Source organism: Amblyomma americanum, chromosome 6 (genome assembly GCF_052857255.1).
Source record: "Amblyomma americanum isolate KBUSLIRL-KWMA chromosome 6, ASM5285725v1, whole genome shotgun sequence".
NCBI lineage: Eukaryota > Metazoa > Arthropoda > Arachnida > Ixodida > Ixodidae > Amblyomma > Amblyomma americanum.
The window spans coordinates 175,185,198-175,198,841 of record NC_135502.1 but is presented as its reverse complement, the minus strand read 5'-3'; the positions used below and the strand labels follow the sequence as shown (position 1 = coordinate 175,198,841).

Sequence of the window (13,644 nt, the reverse complement as noted above, 5' to 3'; positions counted from 1 at the left end):
GGGCAGGAGGGGTGCTGGGGGGAGGGGGGGGGTGCAGAATTAAGGTTTAGCTGGGCACAGCCTGGGTTCAGCAGCTAGTCATATTGGTATAAAAACAGTGAGAAAGATAGCCTTGGATTCTTTACTTGCTTTGTACGCTTTCAAAGCCTGAGTGGCATCCTGGTATGCAAGATGTACAATCTGCCCCGCAGCAGTGCTCGTCTCGTCTACTCACTTGTCCGCGCCTTTCATATTGTTTTTAGGCCAACAGAAGACGAAGTAGCCCTGTGCGCATGAGAAGGATCTGAACTAGACCTGGCTGGGGAATAAAAGCATTCCTGGGTTCGACCTCTGCGCCTCACTCCATGCCTCTGCTGGTTCATGCCGAGATTTAAGTGAGGCGACATGGAGTGGCTGTGCTACGTGAGCTTTGGAACCTCCTCAAAACGTGGAGGATGCACCCAAATAATCGAGTGGAAAAAGCCAAGGTACGTGTAAGCATACCAATGGCGTCCCTCTCCAGGTCAATGTCAACAGTGCCTGCTATGGCATAGGCCACCACCAACAGTGGGGAAGCCAGGTAGTTGGCACGTGTGTTGGGGTGCACCCGCCCTTCAAAGTTGCGGTTCCCCGACAGGATGCCCACAGCCACGAGGTCCCCCTGCAATGAGCATGCAAACCAGAAATTTCCACCACAGCACTCTGACTCAGCAGCAAGCAGATGCACATTGCAATGGTGGGCATTATTGCTTCTCATGCCTCCGTTGGAGCCAGACTTTCGAGGCATCAGTGCACAAGTGCTCTCACACCAGGAGCTGCAAGACAGAAACACAGACTAAAGGATGCTGCGCACACACCACAACTGTGTACAGTAAGACTCGGTGCCTGTCAAACATTTTCCTCTGAATGAAATGGGCACTGCTTCAAGGCGCATTAAGCCCTTCAGGCGCTGGGTCCACAAATGTGGACACGAAGTAAGCCTCCTCATATTTTCGCACGCAAGGTGAATTTCCACCTTTGAATACCGTGCTGTTACCATTTTCACCATCCTTGTCAAGTTTGTGGCGCCATCTCTTGCAGCTAGAGCAAAATGCGTTTGTAAAAAAAAAAAAGAAAATATGTGCATCACGTCGTTTTTTGGCGGGACAAGTAAATAGCTTTCCTTTTGGCATTCTATCTTTACAAATGATCGTGAATGATGCAATTTAGGGCTCGGAATGTGTCGATAGGTTAATGTAAAAATGGCACACCAATTTTCATCTTCATAGACAAAGAAAAGGTGCTGCAGTAGACGTTCACAGCGTGCATCCACAAATGTAGAAATGGCGCTTGAATGCCGAAAATATCAAAGTAGCGTTTTCTCCCTAGAATGCACCGTTTTTTTTTTGTGCACGTATGACACGAAATGGGCTTACTCCTTACGGGCGTTGAAAACTATGCTTGTACAAAGAGAACGTTGGACGACTCCAGCGCTGAAGCGTTTTTCATGAAAATAGCCGATGGAGAAGCATTTCGAAAGAAGTGTGGTCGATCGAGTAATGAAGACCCACAGATGGTCGCAAAGAACCGCCACTTAATTGAATCGCTGCCGGCAAACACAGCGCGCTATGACCAGTGCTTAAAGTCAGGGAGGTCTAGGAGGGTCTTAGGCCCCTACCAATATCAAAAAAGGGATCTGAGACCATTTGTGCTAAATTGTAGAACGCATGAATCCGAAGGAAGCAACCATTTTCAGTGACGGTCATGACATTTTTTTCTCTATCGTTTCGAAAATTTTGCTGCGAGTTTTAGCAAGAATCATTACATTACGTATGAAACTCAAAACGGAGAAAAATATAAAGTGGCAGCACTACACAAGGGAGGATGAAAAAGGGGAACCCGTGCCCTCACACCATGGTCAGTTCAGAGCTGTCCGCTAAGCTACAAGGCTACAAATCAATAGTCAGCACATTCGTAGAGTGACGGGACAGTTTGTTTCAGGTCTCCGACATAAAATGATTAAAATATGACCTTCTCATTTTTGCAAAGACAATGTGTAAAGCAGGCTTCAAGATGCTATCTCTCTCTCCGTCTCACTCTCTACAGATCACTCGAGACCCCTTCGATGCAGCCGGACTTGAAGTATTACTTATGATGGAAGCAACCATTGGCCCTAGATTCTTAAGATGTTAATTACACAATGGTGCCGACATCAAGGCTGCACATCTAAAGGCCATGTTCGGGGCCCGAAAAACTAAATATTCCTCTGCCTGTCGTCACAGAATGTCGTCCAAGTCATGAACTGCAGAATAATTCCCTGAAGTGTATATTTCCAGAGCTAAACATTTATTCATGTCTAACGATCAGTTAGAAATTAAGTCACTATGTCCACAAATGTGGACACGAATAAAATATGCTTAAATATGAATATTTTGGCGTAATTTCTTGCACATCACTTATACCTAGTCAATTGATTGTCATTTATTGAAAAGAAGATTTTTCCTTTCAGCAGATTTAATTGGTGCCTGAAGGGGTTAAACTGGCATTCGTTTCAGGATCAACTTAAAAGGACCACAACAAGTGCGGTTGCTGTCCCAGGTATGCTTGCCTTCCTTGAGAATCCACTCTGTTACCCTGAAAGACCACTTCAACCTCACTCTTTGACTCCTGTAGCGCTAATCTGTGACACAGACAGCTCTTTTTCAGTCTCTCAACACTACTTGTGTCATTTTCCTTCCCACACATCCAAGCACCGACTTCAAGCCTCCAGATGCATTGTGGCAGGGTGAAACTATTGTATACCTTCATATTGACACATGTAGGTAAGTTGCTCTTCACAGCCTTGAGGTACCTGCCATGTACCGTACTTTACTGCACTATGCATGGCCAAAGACAATGACATGATATGAGCTGCATGATCCCAATTAGAGACGGCATTTTTAAAAATTTTCTTTGCTCACTCTCTGTACAACCATTTTATTGTCATTTCTTTCTTTTCGTGTGCTTTTTCTTTTTTGCTTTTGGTCTTATTCCAACTCAAAAGTGATCCAAGGGTACCCCGTGCAGGCTAGCAACATAAAATCACATGATGACTTTATTCATACAAAATGCACTAGCAGACTAGTCACAGCTGCATTCACCGACTGATTTTTTTCAGGCTTGGCAGAGCCAGAAAAATAGTTTGAATAACTGAACAGTCCTAAACAACATTAAAAAAAACATCTAAAAAATTCTAATGTAAAAAATAACTGACTTCAACAAAATAGCAAATTTGCCCTGTGTCATGTTCTGCCTCCAAACGATAATTAGCTTGCATTTAAGCCAGTGTCAGGCTTCCCTGATTTCTTGACCCCATGCCACCACAGTGCTCTGCCACATTATTGATTGTGTTTGCACGGCCTGTTGGTCATGTCTTAAACCATGCCATGAACCAACCAGAAATTCTGTGCCACTGCGCCGCAATGTATGCCCCTTGCCACCGCATGCACACACATACCCTGTGTAATCTTGGTGGAAACGTGCTGCACAAGGCAAGGATAGAGCCCGTTTCTAGAGCAACAACGGCCGGGCGGACCGGAGGACAGTCCAAGTCGTCAAGCGGCACGGCAAGCCCTCTTACATGTACTGCTGCTTCATTCAAATGTGCCTCTGCCAGGCAGCAGCACTCGTAACAAAAACCACGAGACAATGTGCGCTCGTCCCCAGCTGTTATCAAACAACCTGCACTTCAGTACAATTTCATTTGAAAGAAGGCGGGCCTCACGAGAGTATTTTTCTGAAGACAAACTGCTCAGCTGGCTGGCTCCCCAAGCTTGAATTCACCACAGCTCATGAAAGCAGACATGTGGTGAATTCAAACATCCACTTCTGGTGCCACTCCTGGCCAGTCAGCACTTCCAAGGCAGTGAAACGGAAAGTCCCTGTAACTCTGCTACCGTAGTTTCCCTACCAGCTGCATCACAGGCACTGCAAGCACTGGCAGAAAAAGTCGTGCTGGAGTGCACCAATCAGGTGACACTAAGGGACAGCAGGTGGTGAGTGCACATGTGGCAAATGAAGACATGGCTACTTCAATGGGGTGCTGCACAATCAAACAATAGCAGTACTGCGGGAAGTCGCATGTGGACAGTGCGCCCCACCACAGTCATGCAAATCAACCGTGCCAGCAAAATAAATACTACTCACCAACACCATAACCCCATGCATAGTGACATTTGAGGCACCCCGCACCTTTTCGATAGCTTCTGCCACCGGTTCAGGCAGGGGTCCACTGTTGCCGATGCAGGTCATGCAGCCGTAGCCCACAATGTGGAAGCCCAGCTGCTCCAAGTAGGGCACCACGCCGGACTCCCGCAGGTAGGAGGTGACCACCCCGCTGCCTGGCGACAGGCTTGTCTTGATGTAGGGCGCCACGCTCAGGCCCCGCTCCACTGCTTTCTTGGCCAGCAGCCCTACACCAGTGGCAACAGAAGCAACATTCTGTAAGCAGGAAACAGAACACCACTCACGCAACCTACTCAACAAATGTGCTGCCAAAGGACCTCACAAGTGCAATGCCAATGCTGAAGAACCTTGCATATTGCCACAGTGTTAGCCATTTACTGGCGCCGCCATGCGGGGGGACAACACCCGCTGGTCTTCCTTGTCTGCCCCGGCTCGTATGTTCGTTCTCTGAGTGTGTCTGCCTGGTGTGCCCTTCTGCCCTTTCTGGTGGCTTTCGGTGACAATATGCTACAACTGCATGTTTCAGCAAGAGAAGCTCATTTCCTGCTCATGCAGGAACTGTTTAGGAATCATCATTCCAGGGAGATTTGGTTGCACCGCATGTGCCAAGGTGATAAAGTTGTATGCTGGCAATGATAAACAAGAACATAAGAGACAGAAGTAATTACTCATTAGTATCTACCAAAGCACGGACAAAGGCTATGAAGGCAAGCTACCGTATTTACTTGAATGTAACGCGAGTTTCTTTACTGAAAGTAGAAAGGAAATGTCACCCCCGCGTTACAATCAAATACTAGGTTTAACAACGCTATGAAGAGCACCAAACACACACTATTAAAATCATTTCATGTGTCAAACGTGTGCGTTGATCGTACTGGTCATTCCAAATCACACACTCCAACTCGCCGGTCAACCAGTACGCGAACCACAGGTCACAACTACTAGGACAAAGCGGCCACCTAATTGCAAACGCAAAAAAAGAAAAACGACGCCAGTGAGAACAAGCCAACAAGAGTCGACGCCAGCTAGAGTCACTGGCGCGATGGGAGGGCGCCGCCTCTTGACGAAAGCTCGCAACCTGTAGCGAGGTTGTGTGGCCTCCGTGACCGCAAAATGAAACAGCCATCTCGGAGGCACCGAGCGCTCGCAATCGCCGCCAAGACGCCAGCAAAGGAGCGAGCGATCCCACCGCCATCTGTCTGTTAATCCTTGCAACTGATGAAAAAACGCGGCCACGTGACTAACAGGCAGCAGGGCATGGAGCAGGGCATGGAGCAGCGCACTTCGTTTGCTCTTTCTCGTGTTTGATGCCAGTGCGTGTAGTTGTGCGTTCCGTGCTTCGAGTCTTAGGCCTATTCCCATCAAACGGTCGAGTTGTCTTCAAGCGGAATGGCGTGCTCATGCGCTCAGTATACAGCTGGCTTCAAGCGCAACGCTATTCTGCTTGCTGAGAAAGTGGGAAATTCAGCGGCTGCAAGACATCTGGACGTCAACGAATCGACAATCAGGGGATGGAGGAAGCACCGCGAGGAATTGTTTAACTGCAACAGCCTGCGAAAAGGCTTTCGGGGGCCCAAGAAAGGCCGCTTCCCGGAGTTGGAGCGTTGCCTTGGAGAGTTCATTAGCGAGCAACGTTCCCGACTACTTGGAGTAAGCATTGAAATGCTTCAGTGCAAAGCACAGGAGCTTGCGCGGGACACGGGTTTGACCCAAAACCAGTTTAAGGCATCACGAGGCTGGGTGCAGAAGTTTATGTGAAGGGCCGGGTTCTACCTTCGACGCATGACTCCTACTTGCCAGAAGCTGCCCGGGGACTTCGAATCAAACTTCGAGTGTTTCAGCGCTACGTCATCGATCTTCGTCGCTCTACCAACATGCCACTTGGACATATCGGCAATGCCGACCAGACCCCCGTGTATCTGGACATGCCTATGTCCAGAACAGTGCACAAGTCTGATGAGCATGAAGTTCGCCTTAGAAGCACAGGCAACGAAAAAAATCGGATTACCGTTATGCTGGCATGTTTGGCTGACAGCCGCAAGCTCCATCCATTCATCATTTTTCGCAGGAAGACGATCCCGAAGGAAACTTTCCCGAAAGACGTTATCGTGCGCTGTCACAAAAAAGGTTAGATGGACTCGAATCTTGTCATAGATTGGATTCAAAGCGTGTGGGACCGAAGGCCAGGTGCATAGCTGCATCCGGAAGCAATATTGGTTCTGGACCTTTCCGAGGTCACCTGACACCCGGCGTCGAACAAAAGCTACAGCATGACCGAACGCATTTCGTTGTTATACCGGGTGGCATGACCTCCATTCTCCAGCCTCTGGACGTTTTCATGAACAAGCCTTCTTCAAGGATCACTTGTGACAATTATACTGGGAGTGAATTGAAAGCGGATCAACAACAACACCTGCAGGTAGGCTGAAATGCCCAAGCGCGTCTACCGTTGCCCACTGGGTTTCAGCAGCCTGGTACGGGCTGCCTCATGATTTGGGCTACCGCACATTTAAAAAATGGTCAATTTCAAATGCTCTAGACGGAAGCGAAGGCGACCTGCTGTGGGAGGCAGCTAGTGACAAAGATGAGTCAAGCTGTGATGATGACAGTGACGGCGACAACTGCCGCGAGGATGACGGTGTATAGGAATGGCTGTTTGGCTTGTATTTCAATAAAGTTGTCTTTGACCCTCAGAACTCTGCAATGTCGGTTCCTCGCGTCACTTTCAGTTTTTCTGTCGCACGCCTGAAGTCTACCCTCGCGTTACAATCATAGTTTGTTTTTTTTCCGCTTTTCACATCCGAAAAGTTGACCCTCGCGTAACAATCGTGGTCATGTTACATTCGAGTAAATATGGTATGCATCTTTCACAGAAATCTGTACAGCAGAACTTCTTTGTAGGAAAGTAACTCTGACAAACAAACATTTTTGCTATACCAGTGCCTTTACTATCATTTGTCGAGGTAGGCTACTTAATTGGCTATAATGTTGGTTTATGAAGGAAACACTCAGTATTCCTTTCCATCCTACTGTTATTGTCCCTATCTGCGATAATTATTTATTTTCAGTTATCACATTTTGTTATCCAATTTTCGATTTTGTCTCAGTGTTGTGGAAGTACCGCATTTAGATTAATACAACGTGGCTGCAAATATAACGCGTTTGACTCCATATGAGAATTAAAGCTTTGCATGAACAGGGCGTCAACTTCTGTGGCCTTAATGTCCATGTCTTGGTGTCACTTAAAAGTGGGGTCACGGTTTTCAAATAAAAAAAATCTCGAAAAAAATTTTAATTTACAAAAGAGCAGATTTCCTATCTTTATATCTTTCTAATTATATCCCGAAAGATTTTCCCCGAAAACAGCCCAGAGGAGACTTTAAAAAATGATTTTTGTGAATGCATGCAGCAAAAACTGGCTTAGATCTCCATGAAAATACTAGTTTTCTCAAAAGTGTTTCTTGACCTGACTGCCCTACTTGCAGAAAGCACAGCATGACAATGGCTTCATGAATTTTCATGCGGTTTATTACACTGTGCTCCACGATACATTCTTTATGCGGTGACTTCCTATATTTCTAACTACTATATCACCGTGTTTCGTATTTATGCATGTTTTATTGTAAGAGTTGAACTTACTTATGTTTCGCGTGATGAATTGATATTCACAATGCTGTATTTTTTTTTCACCCCTCCTGCTAGGGCCCACTTAGGGCCTGCAGTGTTTGTTAAGTAAAATAAATAAAATTCTTCCACCCTATCACTAGGTTGACATGATGGTAATGAGTGCATTATGCAAGCATCAGTATAATGATCTGTGTAGAAAAAACATAGGTTGATAAACATGTTTAGAGTCGCAGCATGAACCATTCTCTCGGCTAAAATTTGAGTGACTCTAGGCTCCTACCATGTTTCACTGTCACGCCAGGCTCTGTGCAAGTTTGGTATAACAACAGAGCACATAAAAATTTTAATGTGAAAACTACTGAACATATATGAGTGAAAAATTGTATTTATTCATTTAGTGCACTTCCCAATAAGCGTGCCAAATTCCATTTGTCTACACCAAAAAATTAAGAATTTTACCTCCAAAAGACATGGCCCCCCTTAAAAGGTATTTTTTTTTTGCACCTGGCAACCGCTGCGAAATGGAACAGGGTTGGATTTCATCGGTCATTTTTCTCGTCACATGGTGGAAGAAGGAACCAAAGTGATGCCTCTGCACATTAGCCAGTAGCAGCTGTGAACATTGGATGGTGGCAACTTCGGCCTCTTCACATTGGCCGCGATTCTTGGCTGCTGGAACAGTATATTTTGGCGCAGCCGGCTCAGTTTCATAAAGAAACATTCATTTTTAGCAGCATGCTGCAGGTTCAATGCAATGGCGCAGGCTGGTGCAAATGGTGCAGCATTCCCACGACTGCATATGTAGCTTAATGATATTCTGTCAATCTAAAAGGGAGAAGATTGGGCCACTGATTGGATCACTCTGCTTCCTGATCTGAACGCGGGTCTTGAACGAGGGTTTTGAACCAGGGCTCCTTATGGAACCCAAAATGTCAGTTTTGTTTGTTTTGGACTTGGTCAATGGCCCAATCTACGTCCCAATAGGATTGTAGGAAGTAATTGCAGTTCTCGTGAAAGGGGGCCACTCTTGTGCAAAATTATCACCAGGTAAAATCCATTTAAGTACACCATCAGGGTGTCAGTTGTAATGACAGTCTGGTGGCTGCAAGGCAGGGACTGTGCACTTGCCAAGAAGCACATCACTGATGCTGTATGGAAGCTCCCATGCTAGGGACCAATGGTAACAAGCACTGATGCTGCACCAAGCACAGCTGCGCAGTCAGCAGCAGCGAGAATGCGAAGGTTAGCACTCACCAGCACCCAGCATGACTGACGGGTTGCTGGTGTTGGTACAGCTCGTGATGGCAGCGATGACCACAGAGCCGTGCTGCAAAGTGTGCTCCTGGCCCTCGTGGGTGAAGTTGGCTCGGGCCGCCAGCTGCTCGGGCTTCAGGCCGTAGCCCTTGAAGCCCACCTGCCAACGGTAGCTCCAATAAAAAAGGGAATCATATTCATGCAGCACAAAACTGTCCTCCACACATCTATGCCTCTTGTGTCCACTTTTTTTTTGCAGAGTGTGAACATTATTCATCACCAACTCACCCAGTTTTCTACTGTTCTTTACAAAAGGGAACACATGCTCCACATTCAACCAATGAATAATCAATAATTATTTGCGAAAAGTGCACTTTTCTTCCCTTGAGACATTTTCAACTTCAGCACCTACCCTTGGGTGTGGACAGAATGTTCCCTTTCCAGTTGGAGCTACCAGCATGTGCTGTGTTTCCAATGGATTGCCTCAAAAGCTGTCTGCCCATTCCGGCATGGGCAGCACTCACAGTAGAGCCTCTGCCCCCATGCAGATGACTGCAAGTTAGCCTGCGGACGGTCGCAGGTGAAAAGGAGGCGAATAAAGAGAAACTTCAAGGTGCTCTTAGAACATTTTTTAAAGTTGATTCATGGCTGCACCCTATTTCCTAGACCTTTCTCTCTCTTTTATTTGCCGTAAGGTGTTTTCAACACAGTAGACACAACAATATTAAAACTTTAAAAGAAAACAAACAGGGAAATTGAAAGTGGGTTCTGATCAAAAAACGACGTCCCCAATGACCGACAGACAACGTCACAGACAGTGCCAGGCAAACGTACATGTATGAATTGTAATGGCTGAAGTGGCGACCCTAGGATAGGGCCCTTTCAAGTATTGCTTACAATGACCAAGAACAAACTCAGATGTTTTCTTGTTCAGCAAGCACAGAATGGCTATCAGCAGTTGGTTTTTTTGACAACACAAACATAAGGTCGTCTGCAGAAACCACTTTATTTGAGGCTGCAAAATGAAAAACTTTATTTTGGCTGATATAAAACATAATCATCATCATGAGCCTGACTACGCCCACTGCAGGGCAAAGGCCTCTCCCAATTAACCCTGTCCTTTGCCAGCTGCATCCACCCTTTGCCTGCAAACTTCTTAATCTCATCCGCCCACCTAACCTTCTGCCGCCCCCTGCTACGCTCGCCTTCCCTTGGAATCCACTCCGTTACCCTTAAGGACAGCGGTTGTCTTGCCTTCGCATTGCATGCCCTGTCCATGCCCATTTCTTCCTCTTGATTTCCACTAGGATGTTATTAACCAGGGTGTCACATATATTAAGGAGCCTAAATTAAGTTTTAAAGGAAAGAGGGGATTAACCGAAGAATAAAGAAGATGAAGATGAAGCATTCGGTGAGGTAGAGAGAGATGATTGGTGGAAAAGCATTCGGTGAGGTGGAGAGAGATGATTGGTGGAGAAGCATTCAGTGAGGTGGAGAGAGATGATTGGTGGAGAAGAGAACAAGAGGAGGACAAGGCTTATGTGTACTAATGCGAAGGCTATAAAAGGGCGAGTGAGAGCGAGGCACAGGGGGGAACAGCAGAGAAGCGGAGGCTCCGGCGGGTCAGAGAAACTTCGGCTGGAAGAGAGCGACGCCGGCTACTGCTCCAGTGAGCTCGCGTTCTACGACTTCACATCGTGGACTTCCTGCCGTGCCTGAGCCCGTTCCGGGGAGTCTATGGAGGACGCTACCACCTGCTACGGCCAGGGGTGTCTCCAGCGCTGTTGCCACCCATCCGGGTGGTGCCCCTAACGCCAACAACACCGGCATTACCGACACATGCGTTTGGACGGGGAGCTTGTACTACGCAGCCAGCGACGCCGCCAGCGACGCCAGCCCACACACGTCGAACGCCGCCTCGATGCCGGCTACTGGATCCATACAACGCCGCAGCTGCATCGAACCAACCGTGAGCACGAACGCCGACCGCTAGTAGTAGAACACTAGTAGTAGATGCTGGTAGCAGTGTGCCCGGGTCGTGTGTATTTATAGTGTTTGTGTTTTGTGTTAGTTTTGTGTTATAGTGTGTGTGTCACGTAGGGTGCATTAAATGTGCGTTTGTATGGGTACGCCTGTCGCCTAGTCCATTCTTTCGGTCCGAGTGTTTGAGTGTTCTCCGGGGAGATCTGTGACACAGCGTTTGTTCCCTCACGCACTCATCATGAGGCAACAAAAACTCAGTCTTGCAAGTGCTGCTACAATATCTGAATGCCAGAGTCCTCCTGTTGGCCATATATTACTGACGCTAGTGCCAATTCCTTTTTCAGTTACATTCATAGCAGGCGAGAGACGCAAAAATTCGAAGGACACAAATTCTGCTAAAAGGTTATGACGCGATAGCGTTAATAGGTCCCTACAGCAGCCTGGGGTCCCCTTCACGAACACGGATAATATCTTTTATTTTATTTTTTGTTCATTATTAGTGTTTTTTTTCTTTTATTTTATCTACCATAAGATACACAAGGCCTCCCTTTAACAGCGAAAAACGAACTCACGACTAAGGGGCAGCGTTTTGAGTCCCAGCTTGACCATTTTTCTTTTCACTGCAATTGCTTTTCTTCCTTCAGAATCACTGCATAATAGTGATGTAATGAAGTCATGACCCTGTAGGCCAATGAGTAATGGCGTAGTAATGTCATCACTGTTATACCGTGTAATCATTGTGGGGTGTTCCCACGTGAACTCATGTGGCTGTGGAGTCGCGACCTTCTCGACCAATCCTTAGTTTCTCAAATCACACCCCAACAGAACCGGCCAGTGCGTTAAAACGGTGTATCTCCGTGTCAATGGATGGCCAAAACGCGCAGATGCGAGGCGTCTTTGCGTGGCATCTACTTCACGGGAGGACTGGCCCAAAGCTGGGCCTGCTAGGGGAGGAGGAAAAACGTTTTAATGACCCAAGAAAAGGTTTGACAGAGCTCGTGCTGGGAGGTTGGCAGATGTGCCATTGTCTGCCTGCTCTGTGTGTGGCTGCGCTATCCTTGGGTTTTCGTATGCCCTATTTTTTGCTGTAGTGGCATGTTAACATTGGCTGCACTGCTAGTCAACAATGGTAACCACAGAGCTGAACTAATGCACAGAGAACAGAGAACATATTTTGCATGTTTTCATTGACACATCCTTCCTGCTACTTTCAGTCGAAAAGAGAGATTACTTCTCAAAGTGCACTACAGTAAATCCTCGTTGATACATAGAAAAAAAATGGCGGAAAAACGTATTATCCGGGAACATGCATGATCCAAACCACCTAAATTTGAAAAATGTCACTGTTGAATGAGGTACAAAGACATGTATTGACAATTTCACTTCACTGAAGTGTCGATCAGCATTTCTTAGTACAAGATCTGACCAGATCATTTTCTAGTGGCATCAGAATTTAATCCATGTTTGTGCTGTCTTAAAGGTGCACTAAAGAGGTTTCTCAGCTCGTCTTTTTACCGCGGGAATTCAATCTACACGCTCCGAGCATTCTTAGAAACTTTGAATTATTGTCTGCGACCGATTACCTTATTAAATCGAATTAAATGTCCCAGCTCCCACCATTTTTTTGGACTCACCTACAAAAGTGGGAGTCAACCAATGTGTGAAGTGCCTATCAGCGAGTCGATTTCGCTTTTATTTAGTTTTTTAGGTTTTCACGAATAAATAGTTTTAGTTGCAGACAACACAGCCACAAATTAGGCCCATGGAAATAAAAATAGGCGTGGACTCTTTGTGTTATGTATCACTCTGCTGATGGCAGAGCGGCAAGCCGGCAGAGCGGCAATTCAATTTAATAGAGAAATCGGCCGCACAAGATAATTCGAAGTTTCTAAGCATGCTTGGAGCGTGTAGATTGAGTTCCCGTAGTAAAAAGATGACATCAGAATCCTTTTTAGTGCACCTTTAAACACAGAATGAACTTTGTAACGCATCGGGTCCATCGATGGCAATGACAAAAGCAACCAAAATCTATTCCTCGTCATTTTAGGGATGCCTCGCCTCCCTTTGGACCTAAGCAATGTGAGGAAGCCACCATAGCGACTGACTGTCGCAGCGTTTCTACTTTTTAGGCTGCGTTCCCCAGACCCGGCCTACTCCTGTGTAGGCACATCACTGTAGTTCTTAGGTGCTTGCCCCTTTGCCCTTATGCACTGTGAAGAAACCTAAGTGTTTCTCTTCTTGTTGTCACGTCCCCGCAAAAACGTTTCCACTGTTCTGCTGCTGCTGCTGTTGTTAATGGGGGTGCTTTACCGCCTTGCATCGAAGCACTGCAGACAATCCACCACGGCAGGTGACTGCCACTGCATTCTAGCTCTTCATGTTGCGTGTCCTCATGTTCGTCGCGCTTGCATGTTTGCACATGCTCGGTTGTTCTATAAACGTATTATACGAGCACAATTTGTTGAAATTTTAAATGTAGTAGCCAGGAAATCGTATTATATGGGATCCTATTACAGTAGAACCCCGCTGTTACGTTCCTCACTGCTGCGTTTTCCCGGCTGCTACGTCGTTTTCATCCGGTCCCGGCATAGCTTCCAT

The 13,644-nt window shown here is 46.5% G+C and overlaps 1 protein-coding gene across 6 annotated transcripts in view; it reads right to left on the bottom strand.

The window, feature by feature from the left end:
- The window catches only part of LOC144094185 (cytoplasmic aconitate hydratase-like), a 393,589-nt gene that overhangs the window by 290,302 nt on the left and 89,643 nt on the right, over positions 1-13,644 (bottom strand). For all 6 annotated transcript variants that reach the window (XM_077628105.1, XM_077628107.1, XM_077628108.1 and 3 more), the window contains 3 exons: positions 9,064-9,223; positions 4,189-4,409; positions 484-640 (listed from right to left, as the gene is read on the bottom strand). In XM_077628105.1, the coding sequence (XP_077484231.1) occupies positions 484-640; positions 4,189-4,409; positions 9,064-9,223 (538 nt within the window). The remainder of the gene's footprint in view (positions 1-483; positions 641-4,188; positions 4,410-9,063; positions 9,224-13,644) is intronic.